General features: G+C 47.3%; 1 protein-coding gene across 1 annotated transcript; it reads left to right on the top strand.

Moving 5' to 3' along the window:
• The first annotated feature begins 290 nt into the window (after positions 1-290).
• LOC118214609 (immunoglobulin-like domain-containing receptor 2) lies at positions 291-20401 on the top strand. The gene is given in 11 exon segments (XM_035394695.1): positions 291-434; positions 3959-4288; positions 8664-8783; positions 11721-11777; positions 13865-14011; positions 14399-14563; positions 14914-15027; positions 15711-15915; positions 16965-17342; positions 17344-17698; positions 18526-20401. Coding segments are annotated over 11 exon segments (1953 nt in total). The 5' UTR covers positions 291-388; the 3' UTR covers positions 18562-20401.
• The last annotated feature ends 450 nt before the right edge of the window (positions 20402-20851 follow it).

Below are 20851 nucleotides of genomic sequence, written 5' to 3' on the forward strand. Positions count from 1 at the left end.
TAAAAAAAACTTTTCCGCTTAACCTCAAATCCTATCTCCGTTCAGTCTACGCACCTACTACACGCACATTGCGTGGGGTTTGTGTTTGCTGTGACTTAAGTAACTGTTTGTATTTGCTCCGAATAATGAGTAATGCTATTTTTTTGTACTTCAGCCTACGTTATAGCAATTTAGTTAACATGCAAAGCGAAATTTGTTGTGTTTGTATGATGCCGTGTTTTGCGACAAAATCTGAGCACACCTGTCTCAGAGATGGTACATTCCCGTTACTTCTGGGGTTGACAGTTCCACTTGCTTATTCCCGTGTAGAGCGGTTTTAGGAATGAGGCAAAAGCAGGACGGAGTGGTTTGAAGGCCAGCTCCAAATGCCTACGTTATTACTGGGAAAATGGTTTTGTTACTGATACAGTGGATTCTCTTGGTCTTGGTTACAGGTATGTATTAAATTAGGCATGTGGCTTTGTCTTTTGTTGAAACGCGTAACAGGTTGTTCGATGCTGGTTAAAAACGAGTACGCTCGTGCTCTTGGTTTTATTATTAACCCCTCCTCTCTGCCACTTCTTTGACTGTTAAGATTCTTTTTCCCGTATGTTTTATGGTTCGACCACTTAAATTTCCTTGGGCCAAACTGTGAAGGTAAATTAACAGGTTTGTGGGGGCCGGATAGGCGTCGAGATCTTACCAGCTCGCTCATAAGAAAAAGAAAAGATTGTTCAGCTTTACTCCGCAATTACTCATGTTTTTAACATTGACAATATGGACTGTGCGTGCGTTCCCTTCGTTGTAGGCATAGTACCTTTCTTTGGCGTCATTTAAATGTTTGTTTTGAGAAGTTTTTATCCTATATTCTTTCAGTCCTTTTCTATACATCTTGTAGTTCTCTCTCTCTCTCTCTCTCTCTCTCTCTCTCTCTCACTCTCACTCTCTCTTCCTACAATTCATAATCTGGGGCTCCGAGTTTTCCTTGAACCGAGGGGGGAGTTCAGCTGCTCTGGAGGTATGGGAGGTCAGAAGTGAGTTGAGGCACGAAGGGTGTGGGGTTCAGCGCTGTAGACCAACGGTCCAGCGTGGAAGCAGAATCTGCCCCGGTGGGCTGGGTGACTGTGAGTTTGCGGTTTCTTTTCTGCGCGAATGTATGGATTTTTATGGGCCATTAAATTCTCTGCTGGTGCAAAGAATATAAAGTGTGATTAGTTGATTGGCTGTATTGGCAGTATGTTGATTATAGGCAGTAGCTTTTGTGAAACTAGCCAGTAGATTGCACTTAAGTTTAAGCACTAGTTTGAGTGTGGGTTCAGACAGAAGATTGGTTTTAAGTACTGTACTAAAGTGGTTTGGTTTAGAAGTTAGTTTGGGGGTAGGATTAGACAGTAGTTTGGGTAAATGTAGACTTTAGTTTGAGTACAGTTTTATCAGTAGATCATGTAGCGGTCAGCAGTAGACTTAACACACCCAGTGCGTTGGGTTACAGGTTCAGGCTAGTGGATTGAACACAGCCGTGGCCAGTAGCGAGCCTGGGTTTCTGCTGTAGGTTTGCTGCATGTAAGCACTTGATTGAGTGTGGGTGAAGACAGTATAATGGGGGGGGGGGGGGGGGGCTCCTATAAAACAGGTCCAGATTGAGGGGGTTTGGACCGGTTTGACTCTTGTTTAAATCAGGGTCTTAGTTTATCCTTGTGACGTGTGGTTTCCCATGGCGACCACCCCATCCTGCCCTGGCCTTCTCCGACCCCCTCCGCCCTGCATGGGCTGGGATGTTCCAAACGGTTCTTGTTTAAATTTGAAATAGCTGACCAAGCCGTCGCGCTTGGCTGAGGCCGGACGATGTAATCTGGTTGGTGGGGTGTCTTACGGCCTCCTCCCACCTCCCTTCCTCCTCCCCCTCCTGCTCCCGGGGCCTCTGCTGGGGAGGGGAAGGGAGGAGAGTTGGGGGGGGGGGGGGCGGGGGCGGAGCTTTCTGAGCACCCCACTGGGGCGTGAACTAATGGCAAACAATGCGGCTCAGACAAAGGCGGGGGCGCTTGGAGGTATGTGAGTGAGCGGAGCGGAGCGGGGGTGTGCCAGGCCTTCCAGGCCAGCACCCCCCCAGCTCCCCCAGTTTATCAAGCGCTCGTCACCCATCAAACGCTGTCCTTTAAAAGGCCGTAAAGCAGGACCCTCGGACAGGCCCGGCTCCAATGGGAGCAGCCCAGCTCTTTCCTGTTGTTTTCGTCTCTCCCGGGAAACGTCTGGAGAATGTTCCTGCCGCCGCCCCGCCCTCGCCGGAGGAGCCAACGTTCCTGCCCCCTCACCCTCTACCCCCCCCCTCCACACACACACCTCCCCCAGCGGGACGCTCTATGGGGGAGAGTAACTGTCCTCTCCATCCCCTATCTCCACCCAACCCTCATTCCACAAAACCTGGAGCTCACTCCACTGGCCAGTAATCTCCCACAGATGAGTCACTGTGCACTGCATACTCTCACACACACACACACACACATACATACACACGCACGTACGCACACACACACACTCACGCTGGGGGTTACTCAGCATGTACAGATGTTTTAGGTGTGTGTGTTTTTAGATCAGGGTGTGTGTGGTGGATTTACTCATCTCTCTCTGAGTGGCTGGGCCCAAGTGTTCTGTGAAGAGCAGGTACCAGTGTTTCTTGGCTTTGCATGCATTCCTCTGTTTGTTTTCTTACGTATTTGTTCATTTAAATTGGTCTGTCATTTATGTATTCAAATGATTGCATTAGTTTTGCGATCCCCTACCATTTAAAGTGTTTATTCTGTGAGACAGATCTTACTGTACTCACCTCAGGCACACGTAGCAGTTTAAAAACTCTTACTCACAGGTAGGGTTTAAAATGCAACCTACAATTTTACTGTTGTCTGAGTCAAGATGTTTTTTGCCCATCTGTTTTTGTTATGATTACCAGTCTTCAGGGGAGTGTAGGATTTTTTTGTAAGGGCAGTGAGGTACTGCTGTGTGTGTGTCATATGTGTACAGGTTTGGTATGTGCGTGACCTGTTCACGTGCGTTTTTGAGTATACGTATGCGGCTACATGCTTATATGTATGTACATTAATGGGCCTGTGGTCTGACACGATTTTTGTTGTTTTGGCTCTGTACTCCAGCATACTGCATTTGAAATAAATCCATGAACATGACGGTTAAAGTGCAGACTTTCGACTTTAATTAGAGTGTAATTTGTAGGATCCCTGTGGGAATCACAGTCCTGTGTGTGTGTGTCTCGGGCCAGCAGAAGTATGTGAGGAATGTGAATACGGTGTATGAGTGATGACCCTGGATGTTGCCTCCTGGATCGCGGTGTTTGATTGCGGAAAACTCCGGAAGGATCTGGGAGACTCCCGGGCAGACTCCTGCTGCGGTCGCAACACTGGCTCACTAAAGCCCTTCAATGTAGCTGTGGACAAAAGAAGGACTGGCCTAGACACGTTTATTCTTTTTTAAAATTCACCCTCTGCCTCTCAACCTCTTCCCTCCATTTTTATTTCTCTTTAATTCAGTGGGCAGGATACAGGACCAGAGGTGGAAAGTCCAGGGTTCAGAAAGTGAAAGTAAAAGTCCTGCCATGTGCCTGTTCCACCCGTGAACACAGCCAGCGGATTTCACGAATGGTGAAATAGTGGAACTGACTATACCCATGGCCCCAAGGTGGGGGGTACGGGGGTGTGTGGGCTCAAAAGGCCTGGACCAAAAAGTTTTCTGTGGTCTCCAATATTTTTAGGGGGCCCACAGAGACTGCATTTGTGCAGGGCCCAGAATTTTGTGCTACCCTCCTAGTTCTGCCTCCTGGCTGAACTGTGCTAATTTGTGATTGGAACAAAATACTGAGGAGGGCTTTTACTTTCTGAACCTGGAATTTCCACAGTGGGCAGGACGTTTCTTAGAATGGGAATGTAAAATGCTCCTGACGGTGAGCTCTCTCTTCCTCTCCCTCTGCCAGTGCACAGGTGCGACGGCGTCCAGGTATCCGTGCGGGAGGACAGGAAGTTCGCCATGCTCTTCCAGGAAGTGACCCTTCAGTGCCAGTACTCCAGCCCCTCCACCCAGGTGCCCGTGGTGCAGTGGTGGTACAAGTCGTACTGTCAGGATCGCACCAAGGACTCGTTCAGCCTCACCGAGCACCTGGGGATCAAGGGGTCCGAGCTGGGCGCCTCGTCCCACCTGGACTGCTCCGACTCCGCCCGCACGGTCCGCCCCGTGGCGTCGGGACAGGGGTCCTCCCTCACCCTCGCCGAACACTACAAGGGCCGCGACATCGCCATCATCAACAGTACTGTCACTGTCTTTATTTCTGTGCTTGCTGTTGCTGTTGTTGTTGTTGTTGTTGTTGTTGTTGTTGTTGTTGTTGCTGTTGTTGTTGTTGCCTGGCAAGTAGGATTTCTATCATTTCAATTGGCACAACCAAACCAAATATTTAATTATCCTTTGATAATGGGATACCCCTTGGGAAGATATTCCAAGTGAACAAGGAACAGAAGGCTAGTAAATATCATATATATATATATATATATATTAAAACAAAGGACAAATGTAATTATGGCAAAAGAGAATAATCATTAATAAAAAGTAAAGGCTCCATAATTCATAAAAATGGATTGGAGCTGGACTGGTGGAATCGGCCTGAAAGTTAAAATGAATTTTAAGAGAAGCTGGAGTTAAGATTGATGTGGTTTATTAAATTATGACAAATGACACCTGGCGATACGGCGAGATTAGAAACCATATGCTCATATGCTTACAATACAAGTGCATATGACCTCTTGGTTTTACCCAAAAAGAAGGCTGTAATAAGACATTAATCCCTTAGTGTCTCAAGGTAAAACGCTAAAGTGCACAACACAAGGAATCGCCCCCAACAAAAAAGGGAAAAAAATTATTCTTAAGTAGCTTTTCCAACTCTGCAGCTACACTCAGCTCTTCCTGAGACCCGGCTGTCCGTTTCTGTCCCCTGTAGTGGACATGAGTCTCTGGTTCTAATCTCTAGAGCCACACATTCTACTGTGCGGATGACACCTACACATTGAAGGGACAGTCCATAAAAATGAGGCGAATTATGTTTTTGAAATTATCTTCACTGCAACACGTTTTTTAATCATCTAAGACACTTGTACGATGTCAAAAATTGATGTCAAGAAAATGAAAATACTTCAGCCGGGTGTCAGTAGGATATAAATACTTCAGGCCACAGGGAGCGGCTAAGCTGACTGAGGGGTGACGAGTCCGAGCTCTGATTGGGTCAGTCTCATTTACGGCAGGGATAACCCGATATCTTTTCTAAAAAGGAACTTTGTTTTGAAAGCAGAGCTATGCACAATGATGGTTGAATTCAGGTAATTTAAGAACAGTTAATATTCTCCCTTTTCTATTATGAGCTCAGGCCACTGGAAAATTACTTAACACCAAATGGGAAACACCAACAGTATGGTCAAAATATGGTAACAATATTTGATTTTAATGTGTAGTTTTTAAAAAAATCTGTAGGTATCTGTGTTCATATTTAGATGGTTGCAATTAGAATAGGAAATTGAATGAATCTCTCTGTCCAAAGTGGCATCTGGGAGTCTTTTCAGACAGATTTTCCCACTCATTAATTAAATAGGTCACACACACAGCTCAAAGTGACCTACAGAAAATGACTTGCAGGAATGTTGAACTCCCATTCTGTCATCGGTTTACTTTGGCCAGTACATAGTGTGTGTGTGTGTGTGTGTGTGTGTGTATGATTGTGTTTCTGTGCAAGTATGTGTGTGTGTGTGTATGTGTGTGTGTTTGTGTGCAAGTGTGTGTTTGTGTGTGAGTGTGTGTGTTTATGTGAGTGTATGTGTGGGTGTGTGTGTGTTTGTGCATGAGTGTGTGTGTGTGTGTGTGTGTGTGTTTGTGCGCAAGTGTGTGGGTATGTGTGTTTGTGTGTGTCTTTGTGTGTGTGTGTGTGTGTTGAATGAAGGGAGGAGTGTTGAGTGGCTCTTTGTGTAAAGCATGGTTCTGGTCTCTGCGGTGGGGATGAGGGTTTTGGAGGGTGATTTGGAGCGGATGGGTAGAGCAGACAGGGCTGAAGAGGCTCAGGGAAGAGCACAGATTCACATGCTGAAAAGAAAAGAGAGGAGGGAGGAACTGTTGTAGATTTGTTGAGCACTAGTGCCGGGCTCAGATTCATTGCCCTGGCATTGTCCCTTTTCAAACGGAGGATTTCGTTACACTCTCTGCGGTGAAAGAACTTTAAAAACAAGCTGGTCTGTTAATCGTGTTAATTGATGGTGTTTCCACTGTCCTGGGTTGTCCTAACACAGTTGCCCTGTTCAGGCTAGACCTGAGCTGAATATGAATGTGCGTGTGTGTGTGTGTGTGTGTGTGTGTGTGTGTGTGTGGTGTAGTGGTCAGGGCTGGTATTCAGAAAGTTTCACATTCACACATCCTGGAAGAAGTAGTTTATTGGAATGTTTTTTTTTTTTTTTCCATATTTTAAGTCAGTGTTCTAGAACTCCATTGAGTTCAATTACCAATAGTGATGGTTACATCAGCATTAGAATCTTCAGTGAAGAACATTCTAATCACATATTTGTGATGTCACATCGTAAATGGTTACTGGCAAACGTGGTGGGTGGGCTGTGTGCCCGCAGATGTTATTCCATATGGAAGTTAGAGGCGTTGCCGGGCATGGCTGTTCATTGGCTCTCATCTTGATTGCGTAACACTCTATGCCCTGCAGTTTCCATGGCTACCACATCTTTCTATCACTGAAGTATCAGTCATTGGACTTCAGACTAGAAGGTTCTTACTGTTCTGAAGATGGTCAGTGTTGGTGTGCATAAATTATAAAAGTAAGTTGCAGTGGTAGTGTAGTGTATGAATTAGTTGCTGTTGGGTCAATATGGAAATTGTGTGAAATCCAGGGACTTTTTCTAGAAGTTGAATTTGGAACAGAGTTTTGGGTTAGACAGAGTCAGAAATGTTATTTTTACAATCTTGTCTCCCCAAGCTTGGAAGGGTTTCCATTGTGTTCTGCTTTTCCTGTTTCCTGAAATAGGAGTGTTTATTCTCTCCTTCACAAAGAACTGGCCTGCAGAGCCAAACCGCCAAACAGCCCCTTCCTCTCCTTTTCTGCATCAGCGTCTCCCCTCTAATCGCCTGGAAATTTCATACGCGTCAAATCTGTGTGAATCGAAGTATGAGAAATTGCTTTGGGTTCCCTCCGGTAAAATGCCGCCAGTTCATTTCCATAGGGATTCAGAACATAGTTTCTTTATTAAACTACGGCTCCCAGCATGCAGCAGCACTGTGCATTGTGTAGCTCCTGTGAGAAATTGGATTACTAATGCAAAACCTTTTTTTTAATGGTGTATTCACCATTTTAATTAAATTAATTCACAGCCAATTTGTGCTTTCTTTCATTTCTTTGTTGGCCAATGTCTAAACATTGGACACCCATTCCTAAAAATATATTGTATTCCTTCTCTCTCTTCTTCCTTGTTTGTACTTACTGAAGGACAAAATATGATGGAAGCAAGTTCATTGAGGTCATGTCCCTGCACAGTTTGGCAGGTCACATTGGCAGCTACTGGATGTTTGATTCTGTTGCATTTCACAGTCATAGTTACCATGGCTTTAAAAAATGAAGCCATATTACCAAGAGTGATTCTTCCTTGGAGGTGTAGGTTAGTCTGATGCAGGCTGAAGGGGTGTTACAAGCAGGCAAACCTGCATTAATTCATTTTGGAATGTTTTTTTTTTTCTTTTCTAAATTCTTAGTCAGTGTTCTAGAACTCCATTGCCTTCAGTTACCAGCAGTGATTGTTACATCAGCATTAGAATGTTCCGGTAAGAACATTCTAATCACGTATTTGTGATCTCACGCCTTAAAGGGCTACAAGACAATAAGGCCTGAAATGAATAATATAATGAATAGAGTACTTTCACTGTTGTATTTAATGGTGTGCATCTTGCTTGTGCTGATGGGCTTTTCGGGGCTAATCCGGAGTAGGGAATCCGGTAGGGAATGTGGTGGTTAATTCCAGTCAGCCGTGCGGAACCTGATCCTGATCCGCACTGCAGCGTCATGCGCTGGTGCCGCCGAGTGCAGTCAGCACCAGCGCATGCAGAGAATGCGCTCAGTCCTGGAGCTTTTTACTGCATCCCCTGAGAACTGTGAATCTCTCACTCATGGGTTATTTCACACATTTATTGGTTTGTTTTACGTTTTTGTTTGATGTAATGTGTATATGCTAGCTAGAAGTGCTGATTTAACAGAAAAAAGTGAAGACTCTTGGATTGCTCGGAGCACAAGAGAATCTCATATTCATTCCATTGGTGGAATGGAGGAAAAAACTATAGTAGTTCCTGCATTGTGGAATTCAAATTTAATGTTCTTTAGGAACTACATTTCCCAGAGGCACTGCTTCACTGACTGCTGCTGATGTGCTGTGTTCTTTGATTAGAATTACCTAAATTAAGATGAGTAGATTAATATCTGTTTATGATGATACGCTAGTAGAATTTCTGTTTGTGAGAGTACACTGTGAACATTAATGTGGATGTTCTATTTTTTTTTTTAAGTGTGCTGGCCTCTAACCACAGGTGTTAGAATGAAGCGAATCTCTTCTTCTCTTGCTAGAGATGACCTTAGACCCTTTCTCACTCTTCTTATGTAGAGGCCGACCTCCGTATTGGGCAGCTGCTGTGGGGGGACAGCGGCGTGTACTACTGCAAAGTGATCATCTCAGACGACGTTGAGGGCAAGAGCGAGGCCAAAGTGGAGTTACTGGTGCTGGGTAAGTCTGCGGGGGACGTGAACATTTCTCACAGCGAGTCCCTGCTCTTTTATCACATATGCAGACTGGGGATAAAAACTGACTTTGGAAAAAACTTTTTTGCTCATTCAGATCTGTAGATTCTGTTCAGTCCACATGTTTAGTTTACATACTTCAGGCTTGCATGTGTGTGTGTGTGTGTGTGTTGCAGAGTAAGTGTCTTTATCCTTGGAGAGTGTGTGTAACATTCACATCCCTAAGAGCACCTACAAGCGTTGCCATGGGGACGGCTGAGTGGCAGCCGTGTTGAGATCTGGGCCTTTGATCCCCTGTGAGTGGGCCTATTGTTGAGGAGGCTGTTTCTCGGGGAGTTTCTGGCCGGCTGACCCATTCCGTCTTTGGGCCTGCTGGGCCTGCTGTCTGCCTGGCCACTAAACACGCTGATATACTTGCACGGCTGCGGTGTGTGTTAAAGGTTCTCCTCAATAATCCAAGTGTTATTTCTCTCTCTCTCTCTCGCTCTCTCTCTCTCTCTCTCATTGTAGCTATGTCATGTCAGGTTAAGAACTGGCTGCCAATTTGCAAACTCTGCAGTGCGAGTCACTTCTTAAGCTGTTCCCATGGCAACAGACATGTTGAAAGAGGTCTGGAGGAGGGTAATGAAAGACAGCGAGAGAGAAAGAGAGGGAGAGAGCGGGGGAGAGGACTATGCTGTGTCTGTACTGAAGCAACAATATTAACTGATGAATAATCCTTCCTTTTTTTGTTCTGGCTGGCCGGTTATTTTTTGTTCAACGCTGAACTTCCTTGAGACATGCGTTCATAAATCAAGCATCAATTTTCAGTTTACGCATGATATAAATGCTGGAAAGCCTGATAAATACTGGAAGCATACTATATGTTAACCTGCATGTATCATAGACAAGCTTGTCGAACAATAAGTTTTCCTTATACGTACAAAAGCTTTAATTTATTAACTTCCTCATTTTTAATTGCCTGAGTCACCTTTCCAGCTCTGTTCATAAATACGAACATTTGTACTCAAGAAACTGTTTTAATTCGTACATAAATAAACTAATGCATGTTATGTGTACAAAGTATACAGAGACAGAGAGAGTGTGAGAGAGAGAGAGAGAGAGAGAGAGCTAGGGACAGAGACAGAGATGGGGGAGAGGGAGTTAAAAGCATGCATTATACAGAAAATTAAAGTAGAGGCTGCATCGGAAGGTGTGAGAGACTGGGGTGTGCTTTAAGTGCTGCACCAGGCCTCCCCCTTGGTCGGGTAATGAGAACGTAATTACCCGAAGGGAGGGGTAGACAGACGAAGAGATAGAGAGAAGCTGTCTGTGCTGATGTTTGTATGAGAAAGGGGGTTTTATCACACTCTCTGCGCAATCTGGCAGTTAGCCTGGCTGGAGTAGGAGAGGAATGACTCACAGTTTACTTGATAGGGTTTTGAAAAAAAGAGAAACAGTGAGAGACACGCAGAGAGACGAGGCTGGTCAGAGATTCCCTCCGTCGTATTGTGAGGAGCGGGGCTGATCTCGCATTGAGCAGCCTCTTTCCTGCGGTCTTGGAGAAGGCGGTTGTCTTCAGTCACCGTGTCCGCCCTGGCCAGGGGAGCCTGCGGCCAATCCCGGTGGAGAATGCCGGAAGCCTGCGTGGACTTCCTGTTGTTAGTCAGTTCCTGTTCTGGGTTAGTTTGCTAAAGCAGTGACCGTTGTACTGCAGCCCTTTGTGTGTGTGTGCGTGTGTGTGTGTGTGTGTGTGTGCGTGTGTGTGCGCGTGTGTGTGTGTGTGTGTGTGTGTGTGTGTGTGTGTTTTCTATGGGGCGTGTAAACCCTCAGAAATATGGCACCCCGGCTAAAATTAGCAGTTGGTGAATAACCGTTTGACCTCTGACCTTTACTGCTGCCCCTATGTGTGTGGGAACATTGAGGTATAAATGCAGAGCATGCGGTGTGGGGGGGGGGGGGGGCTCCAGAGGGCTAGCGCCCGTGGGACTTCAGCGGCTGGAGGTATCTCTGCTCTGGCGCGTGAAGAATAGCACGGGAGCGCTCACTGCGCTTGTGTGAGACTGCAGCCCACGGCCAGTGGCTAGAAAAAAAGTGCGCCGCGAAGCACATTGTGGTACAGACTGTACTATTAGCGGCTCCTGACTGTGGGCGTCTACCTGTTGTCAGTCTTGAGGCTGCAGACTGGATGCAAGCCTTACTGTGAACATACAAGCCATTCACAAATAACCCTGTAACGCTATTATTGTAATTAATGTGAGCTCACGGTTTAATTCTGGTGTCATGCAGTCACTGGTGTGGGTTATAAAATGCATGGTCTTCTATGAATTGTAGCTCAGCAATACCTTTTTCTGCGGTGGGTTGCGACCTGTTGAGGGCATTTTCCCATGTGCAACGCAAATACGCATTTTTACATTTGGCTACATCGTTCTGGTTCTTTTAAATGATGACTCTCTCTTGTGAACACGTATTCCTCTTTAGCAGATCTGTAACAGGCTGTAATTACTCTGTCTGATGTTGTCAGAGAGCAGCTGCAGAATGAGTTTGTAGTAACCCACTCTCAGACAATGAAACTGCTGGGCAGTTTTCACGCTGTGAAACCGTGAAGGGTCGCCTGTATCCTCTCTTGCTCTGTGCGAAAGTCATTTCATCATATCTTTGCTAACCCGACAGAAGAGCCAGAGACTACATTTTCAGCACAGTGAAAATGATACCATATTGGAAATTGGTTCTAATATTTGTTCGTACAACTTGAACAAATAATATTGAATCCGTATTCAGTTACGGATTTGTCTTTATGGTTCTTCTGTCCGTGTGGCCGTCTGCATGCAGCTATGTCGGTCTGTCCATTTCTACTCCTCAGCCCTGACCCCTGACCCCTGAACTCTTACCCCGCTGCCCTTACCGCCTGTCCTGTCCTTTACCTCTGCTCTTCTCTTTCCAGGTAAGACAGGTGCGCTGGACGATCTCCTGCCTGAGTTCGATGTGGAGATTATGCCAGGTATGGGTTTGTCCTCACCTGTCTCATCCCTTTTTCGCTATCCTAACCCTTCCCCCTCCTCTCTCTCTCTCTATCTGACTGGCTTCTAACCGCCACACTCAAACCAGCCAATCAGAGGAGTCGTCATTCTCACTTCTCTCGTGCAGAGTTGTTAGTCCCCCAGGGATCAGAAAGTAAAAGTCCTGCCGTACGTTTCTTCCACCCGTGAACTCAGCCAGCTGATTTCTCTAATTAGTTCTGCCTCTCGGCTGAACAATTGAGCCAGTGAGCAAATCCAGGTGACTGGAACAAAATTACTGGGGATGGACTTTTACTTTCTGAACCTGGATTTTCCAGCCTCTGCCCTCAAGTTGCTTCATGGCCGCATTAACCAGGGATGTGGTTACAGCAATAACTCTGTGCACTGGTGCATCTGTGGTGCAGGAGCATGCTGGGGGTTTTGATTAAAGCAGTAACTCAGTGGAGCTTTGTGTGTGTGTGTGTGTGTGTGTGTGTGTGTGTGACGTGGACAGCCACTGGGATGCAATTACAGCCGTGACTCACTGAAGTGGTCGGCTGATCATTTGCATCCTGTCTAAGGGAGAAGGCTATCATTAGAGCTGCTGATGTCGCGATTAATGGGCGGGTCTGTATTAAAGTGCAGATACAATCGGGCCCTTCCACTAGCTGTGGATAACCCTTTCCGGCAGCATCCGATGAGGAGGAGGAGGAGGAGGAGGAGGAGGAGTCGTGAGCGTACTTACTGTTCGGATTCTGTACCGTGGGCAGGGGCTGAACTCTTTGCTTTCTCCGGGCTCCTAGAAGGTCAGAGAGGACTGTGACAGATCGGTGCCGACAGTCTGTTGCTTGTTCATCTCAAAGGGAACATGAAAGGATCTTTGATCTTCTGCTTGGGTGTCCACCCGCACATTAAGGCTACTCTAAGACGGCCTTGTTATCACGCTCAGGCATCGACCCTGTGTGCAGCCCCGTTCACTGCCGCTGTTGCTCTTTAGCACCTATCAGATGCGCTGACCCAGAGCGGCTGTTCAGCCAGTGTTTTTAATAGTCCATTTATACACAGCGGGTTATTTTACTGAAGAAATTCAGGTAAGTGCGTTGCTCAGGGGCACAACAGCCACGTTCCAGCTGGGATTCAAGCCCACGACCTTTCAGTCACGAGCCCAGTTTCCTAACCAGAACACTACACTACTTCACCATTACATGGCAGAATCAGTGCGAGCGGTTGTTGTTTTCACTGTCTGTGAGCGCGATGGTGGCTTGGCACTGTCCATGAGAGGAGTCATTGTTTTCCACACTCTGTCTGGAGCGGTGATTACTTGACCTCAGGATGTACTCATACTGTCTGTGATGTCATTAGTGTTTCAAAGGTTCCCAGTCCTGCACAAATACTACCCCAGCTTATTATGGGCACGCTGGCCAGCCACTGGGGGTATTTATGTACCGTATTCCTCAATCCTCGCCCTGTTCTATTTACGGACCCTGATTTCGCAGTCATTGCTCTGTCGACAGGTACATGGGAGTAGAGCCAGCCCTGGGGTTTTTGTCATCCTGAACAAAGAAAAAAAAACTAATTGTGTGGCCCAGGGGAGGTTGTGGCCCTAAACGACACCATAGAGTGTTCATGCGAGCGGCCGGCTCTGCTTGCATGCAACAAAAGATGGAAGCTATGTTCTGTGCTCTTATCCCTTTCACACAGGGTTGTGCTTGTGTTTGCTTATACCCTAATACAGGGCTGCCCAACCCTGTTCTTGGAGATCTACCGTCTTGTAGGTTTTCATTTCAACCCTAATTTGGCGCATCGGATTTTACTAACCAGCAGCTCAACGAGATCTCTAGCTGTTGAATGAGGTGTGTTGTGTTGGGGTTAGAGTGAAAACCTACAGGACTGTTGGATCTCTAGCCATTGGATGAGGTATGCTTTGGTAGGGTTGGAGTGAAAGCCTACAGGATTGTACATCTCTAGCCGTTGAATGAGATGTGCTTTGTTAGGCTTAAAATGAAAACCTACTGGATGGCAGATCTCCATGAACAGGGTTGGGCAGCCCGGCCCTAATATACTCTGATAGTCCGTGTCTCTCCTGCAGAGTGGGTGTTTGTGAGCGTGGTGATCCTCGGCAGCCTGTCCTTCATCCTGCTGGTGGGGATCTGCTGGTGCCAGTGCTGCCCCTACTCCTGCTGCTGCTACGTGCCCTGCTGCTGCTGCCCCGATACCTGCTGCTGCCCCCGCCACTGTGAGTGCACCCCGGCCCCGCACTGACCTTTCTGGGGGACACGTGCTCAAAGTATAAATGGGTACAGTAGGCTTTGCTGTAGCTGAAAGGGACCTTTTGCTGTTTGAGGGCAGGGGGTATATGCTTCAGCATATGCTGGTGTCTATCTGTGCATGTGCCAGGAGTACATATAGACACACACACACACACACACACACACACACACACTCTTACACACATGCATGCACACACAGACACACACACACACACACACATACCCATGCACATTCTTTCTCACACACAGACTAACACATGTACCCATCTGTACACATATACACCAACACACTCGGCCCCAGTGCTTAATGAATGAGATGTTTATTTTTTGGGTTTTCCGTTTCTTTCCTTCAGTGTACGAGGCAGGGAAGGCGGCGAAGGCCAGCCAATATTATCCCACGGGCATGTATCCCCCCTACTACATCCCCGGAGTCACCACCATGGTCCCTGTCGCCCCCTCCACCATCTTGGAGCCCAAGGTCTCAGCCACTCCTCCCATGGAGAACAGTGTTCCAGGAGGTGAGTCCTGATCCCCAGGGGGGTCAGCATGCACGAGCGCTCATGCCCTGAGGGCCGTTATCCCATCAGGCTTTGCTGGAAATACGATTACAGGCAGCAAGGGATTGTGGGAAAATTATTTGGCAGTCCTTGCTCAAAAATAGCTGTTTTTCACCTGAAGAACAGATATACTTGTGTAGATAGAGAATGGCATGGCATACGTGGCAAGCATGTAGAAGTCAGGGAGACTTGGGAACTTGGGAACATACTGTAGAGAACTGTTTTTCAGAAGTACATGATGCATGGGTGTGTGTCTTTTCTGAGTGTGCGTGTGCGAGACGGAACTCATGAGTGCTGTCTGTCCCCTGCAGTGCACAGTGGGTATCGACTCCCGGCCAATAAGGATCAGGACTCCATGAAGATCGTGTACCACGTAGAGAAGGAGCTCGCGCAGTTTGACCCCGCCCACCGGTCCTGCCACCAATGTAAGCCCCTCAGAGCCACTTCGAGTCAGTGTGATCCACAATCACTATCACTGTCTGTGTGTGTGTGTGCTTGCATCTGTGTGTGTGTGTGTGTGTGCGCCTGCCTCTGTGTATGTGTGTGTCTGTGTACGTGTGTGGTGTGTGGATTGTTTGGATCCTGGAGAGAATTATGACCTTCATTGCCAGTGCTCTGCGTTCCAGTGTCTACAGTCTGACCTCCGTGTGTAAACACTGCCCTCACTGTAATTCCAAGCCTCACCACGGAGTCACAGCAGTTGAATCGTAGTCCAGAGGTCCATGACATTTACACTCCCACGGTCTGCACCTGCTGAGTGCAGAAGAATGGCAGCAAGTGTAGTACTTTGTTGCTTTTTACAGGTTTAAAAATACTCGCTAACTTTTGACTACACATTCTAAAGAGGAAGAGGGCGATGTCAGGCTGACCTGTGCCTGTGAGGACAGGGCCCCGTTCCATGGCTCATTTCTCCTGGCTCACTTTCTCTGCTGACAACGGTTTTTGGGGTGATCTGACCAATCACAGCTAAGAGTGTACTCTCTCCAGGCTAACAGAGTTTGGGGAGGGGGGAGGGTAGGGCTGGGGTTGCAGCAAAATGTACATGATGACACAGGTGACACTGTTGGTAAGTTGACCTGGTCGCCACGGCGACGTCGTGTCCCCGCAGCCAGCAGCATGTCGGAGCTGAGCTCGCTCCACGAGGGCGACTCGGACTTCCGCCAGTCCTACCGCCAGGTCCAGAGGAAGGCCCTGCCCGCCATCTCTGACCACGACGGCCAGCTGGACGACTTCCGCGCCGCCTCGTCCTCCCAAGCCCGCCGCTCCACGCGCCCCCTTCACCGTGGCAACCGAGAGGACGATCCGCAGAGCAGGTACCTGGGAAAGCCAGAGGGCCGTGAGGTTCAGACAGGACTGAGGGTCTTTACCCATTTAAGCCTTATTTATGGAGTCATTTAACCCTTATTTAAAGAGTAAGCATTTTTGTTAGTGTAAAGTGGAAATAGTCCAAATAAAAATCACAGTCATTTGTATTGCTGTCTGATCTCCCAAATTAATAACTATTAATGATATCTGTCCATTAGTTGAAAGTCAGAACAAATTATATTTTTAATTTAACGAAGGAAGCTTTGGGAAACTGCAGCAGCGTTGTGTGTTTTGCCTGGATTTCATACGTGTACGGAAGTATACGTGTGTCCAGTAGTGTGTGTATGTGTGTGTGTGTGTGTGTGTGTGTGAGCGCACTGTGTGCATTTGTGAGCACACTGTGTGTGTCTGTGTGTGTCTGTGTGAATTTGTCAGTGCACTGTGTGTATTTGTGAGCACACTGTGTGTGTGTGTGTGAATTTGTGAGTGCACTGTGTGTATTTGTGAGCAGACTGTGTGTGCGTGTGTGTGTGTATTTGTGAGCGCACGGTGTGTATTTGTGAGCGCACGGTGTGTATTTGTGAGCGCACTGTGCGTATATGTGAGCGCACAGTGTGTATTTGTGAGCGCAGTGTGTATTTGTGAGCGCACGGTGTGTATTTGTGAGTGCACTGTGTGTATTTGTGAGCGCACTGTGCGTGTGTGTGTGTGTATTTGTGAGCACACTGTGTGTGTGTGTGTGTATTTGTGAGGGCACAGTGTGTATTTGTGAGGGCATGGTGTGTGTTTGTGAGCACACAGTGTGTGTTTGTGAGCGCACCGTGTGTATTTGTAAGCGCACTGTGTGTATTTGTGAGCGCACAGTGTGTGTTTGTGAGCGCACCGCGTGTAATTGTGAGCGCACGGTGTGTGTTTGTGAGCGCACAGTGTGTGTTTGTGAGCGCACAGTGTGTATTTGTAAGCGCACTGTGTGTATTTGTGAGCGCACTGTGTGTGTGTGTGTGTGTGTATTTGTGTGTGTCGGGCGGGTCTGAACGTGTCTGTGCTGTCGGGGCAGCAGGTGGAACCCGCGCTCGGAGCACCTGCAGAGGAAGGTGTTCCGCGCCAGCAGCCACACGGGCTCTCTGGACGAGCTGGAGGAGTTCGCGCACACCTACAACCACCGGGGGCGCCGCGGAGACTTTCGGGACCCGCGGCGGGACTACGACCTGGAGCTGCAGGAGCGTGAGCACAACCCCCCCTTCCGGGACGGCCCGCATCGCTACGGCGACAAGGAGGATCCCGAGGCCTGGCTGGAGCGGCAGCAGTCGGATCACTACAGGAAGGAGCGGGAGCGGGAACGGGACCGGGAACGGGACCGGGACCGCGAGCGGGACGGGGACTGGAGCCGCCCCCCGCCCTCGCCCCGTAAGCGCCGCGACACGGGCGACAGCGAGCGCGGCGCCCCCCGAAACGGCCGGGGGGGGCCCGGCGTACGACGACGCCTTCCTCAGCAGCGTGCTGGAGCGCAAGGCGCGCGGGCGGGGCGGGCGGGGCGAGGAGGACAGTTTCCATAGCGACACGCCCTCCAAGGCCAGCTCCAAGAAGGGCAGCAGCGACTGCTACCCCAGCCGGTCGCCTAGCAACCGGCCGGAGGAGGAGGACCCGCTGCCCCCCTACTGCGAAATTGTGGCGGAGCGGCACCGGACCGCGGAGCCTGTTCCCCGCCCCTTCTCCTACACCCGTCCCAACCCGGGCGCGTCCCACACCATGCAGGAGCACAGGGAGGAGCGGGAGAAACCCCGAAAAGTGGTGAGTTACCTGTAGGAAGTCACACCCGCTCAGTGTTTCTAAAGGTGAATTACAGAGGACACATGTTGTGGCCTACAGTGGACAGAACAGTCATAAGAAACCATGCAATAACTGAACTCCAGCATGGAGAATACAGATCAATAGGAAGATGCTGTTTCTGATCGAATAAGCTGGACTTATTACCAGTTTGAATTGTGTATATACTTTGTGTGCAAGCTTTAAGGTAATTTATGTGCTAATTTGAAAAACAAATTATTTTAGCCTTTGATTGTATGTCACTGTGTATTAATTTTGCTCAGAGCCTTAGCTGATATTTTTTGTTGATTTTGGTTTATAAATTTTATGCATTTTAATATATAGTAAGGAGGAAATGAGAATGAAACATTAAATTAATCAAAAATCTAATCAATTTGACTTTATTAAATTATGTTATTATGTGTTGCAGCTGGATGCAAAACCATATTTAACGTAATTATTATATTTAAGTGTGTTTCTCTCTTTAATGGATGGATACTTTTTTATTAAAATGTCTCCAGTTTAGTGTTAATCACTTCCTGAGTCAGTCAGGGTCAGGCTCAGTGTGTAATTCTGGTCTCAGCTTAGTGACCTCACTGACAGAGCTCACTAACAGCACATGAGATGCATGATTGCTATGGATTGTCACACTATTCCAGGCAGACCTGACTAATCAAACACACATGCTGCATGATTGCTATGGTTTCTCACGCTGTCCTCCCGGCAGACCTGACTAACAGAAGACGAGCTGAATGATGGCGGCGTTGCTGAGGTGCACTTTACTAACATGGCCTCTGGTGTTTTTTTAACAGAACACTCTTCTAAGCAGAGATTCTCTCATAGTGTGAGCTCCGGAGAACAGGAGACCCACAGAGCAAACTGGACATGCAGCAAGTATCAATCAACAGACTGCTCAGGCATTACGTGTCAATCAAAACAATGTGAAGAAGCACTACAAATTAATTTTACAAACTGACTGGACAAACCTCATGCGTCAATCATTAAGTACATGGACAATGGACATGGTTTTAGGGCTAATGTACTTCCTTCTTCAGGAGAATATACGAACCTCTGTCTGTGATCCTGCCCTATCGGCGTCTGCTTATGAACACTACCGTTACAATCTCTGCAGCCTGAGATCTGTTTACATTATTGCCTGGAATTTTCCCAGAGTTCATTGTCCAGCAGGAAGTGGGCAGTGTGATGGGTAGTGTAGTCTAGTGCCAAAAGGTATAGTGTCCAAGTGGTCTAACGTCAAAAGACAAAAAAAGTGTATACGTGTGCTTTTGCAGCCAAAAGACTGAAAATAGCGTATGAGTGTGATTTTTTTGTCAGAAGACAGAAGAGAGGGTGAGTCATTTTGCATCAAAAGATGGAAAATAGTGTATGAGTGTGGTTTTAAGACAGAAGAGAGGAGAGTGTATGAGTGTGGTTTTGTGCCAAGAGACATAAAACTGTGTGAGTGTGGTTTTAAGGTGGAAGAGAGAAGAGTGTACGAATGTGGTTTGTTGTCAGAAGACAAAAAAGTGTGTGTGACTGTGGTTCTGTGACAGAAGACAGAATAGAGTATATGAGTGAGGTTTGTTATCAGAAGACAGCTGTGCAGCTGTAATATTAACAGAGCGATAGAAACAGAGATAAGAGATGATAATGTAGCGAAAGGGAGGAGACTCCAGCAAGGAGGTCCCTGCACTTTCATGAAATTTGAATCTTAACAGTCACAGAAGGCAGTGTCAGTGTTACTCCTCACCCTAGGTGTCTTTGGGGGAGGGGGGGGGGGTGGTTGTCTGAAGTTTCTTTCCCCACCGTGTTACCCCCAAAAGTCCTGGAGCCTGTCACTGGGCTGTGAATAAAGGTGCTCTTCGCCTAATGCCGTCCCTGCCTGCCTCTGCACTAAAACCCTCTGACTGCATGAAAGCCAGCAGCACAGTGTTATGCACTCTCCGTGATGTCACTGCTTGACCCCGTCAGACTCCTCCCACTGTTCGCCCACGTTCAGCCAACTGTGAGGGAGGGATTCTAGAAATTACTCTATGTTGGGAAAAAATATGAGAAAGGGCCTCTAGAGGGCCCCTGGACCCAGTAGTGCCTGGGGAAGCTTTCCCTTTTAGACCCTCTTAGCTCCACCCCTGATCCAACCTTCAATACACTACATTACATCACATTACATTATATTTTGGCATGTAGCAGATGCCCCTATCCAGGGCGGATTACACATATTACACGTCCATTCCATTTATATTGTTAGATATTTTTGTGATACAGGTTAAGTACCGTGATCAATGGTACAATGGCAGCACCCCAGCTGGGTAATGGACCTGTGACCTTTGCATACAAGCTCAGTTTCCGGACTGTTCTACTACACTACCCTCACCCCCCCACCCCCACCCCTTCCCCCCTTCACGCCTCCATGTGCCCCGCTGACCCTCCTGTGGACACAACAGAAATCGTGTTAATCCACTGTTAGTATTGCAAATACTGATTCAGATCCCTCAATAGCCTGGCCCTAATACAGTATAAATGTATTCCCCTTCTGTGTTTGTATTATAAGTTATTGTGCAAGACTTGCTAAGGCACCAAGCGGAACATTTGTTTGACCGTAAATTCTTCATACACCTTGCTGTATTTCACTTTTTATAAATGTCCTCATTGTTTTGGTTTTGATATAAACATTGTCTTCAATACAAAGCCATGTGTTGCCGTTTGTGATTATTGTTTGCATATTTGTGTGTGTGTGCGTGTGTGTGTGTGTTTGTGTGCTTGTGTGTGTCCATTAGATTAGGCTGTATTAACCTGTGTTTTTAATCTCCCTTCTTATCAGAATAAACTGGTGTCCAAACAATGTACTGATGCATTACACACACCTATATGCACTTCACTCTTACACCTTGTACTCCACGCTAATCCTCCACACCCCCGAACTTTAGACACATCAACTTCGTAAAGCTAAATGAACACAGACTTACACTTACAGTGCTACAGGACATACAGACTTACAATTCACACAAACTCAATATATGCACTTTATACACACACACCTATTCTATACTAGCTGTGCGTGCATTCGTTAATATTAATTCTACTACATGCAGTCAACACTAGCAAACCAAAGTGCACCTTATAAGCTGCAAAGGCTCA

Source organism: Anguilla anguilla, chromosome 15 (assembly GCF_013347855.1).
Source record: "Anguilla anguilla isolate fAngAng1 chromosome 15, fAngAng1.pri, whole genome shotgun sequence".
In the NCBI taxonomy this organism is placed as follows: Eukaryota; Metazoa; Chordata; class Actinopteri; order Anguilliformes; family Anguillidae; genus Anguilla; species Anguilla anguilla.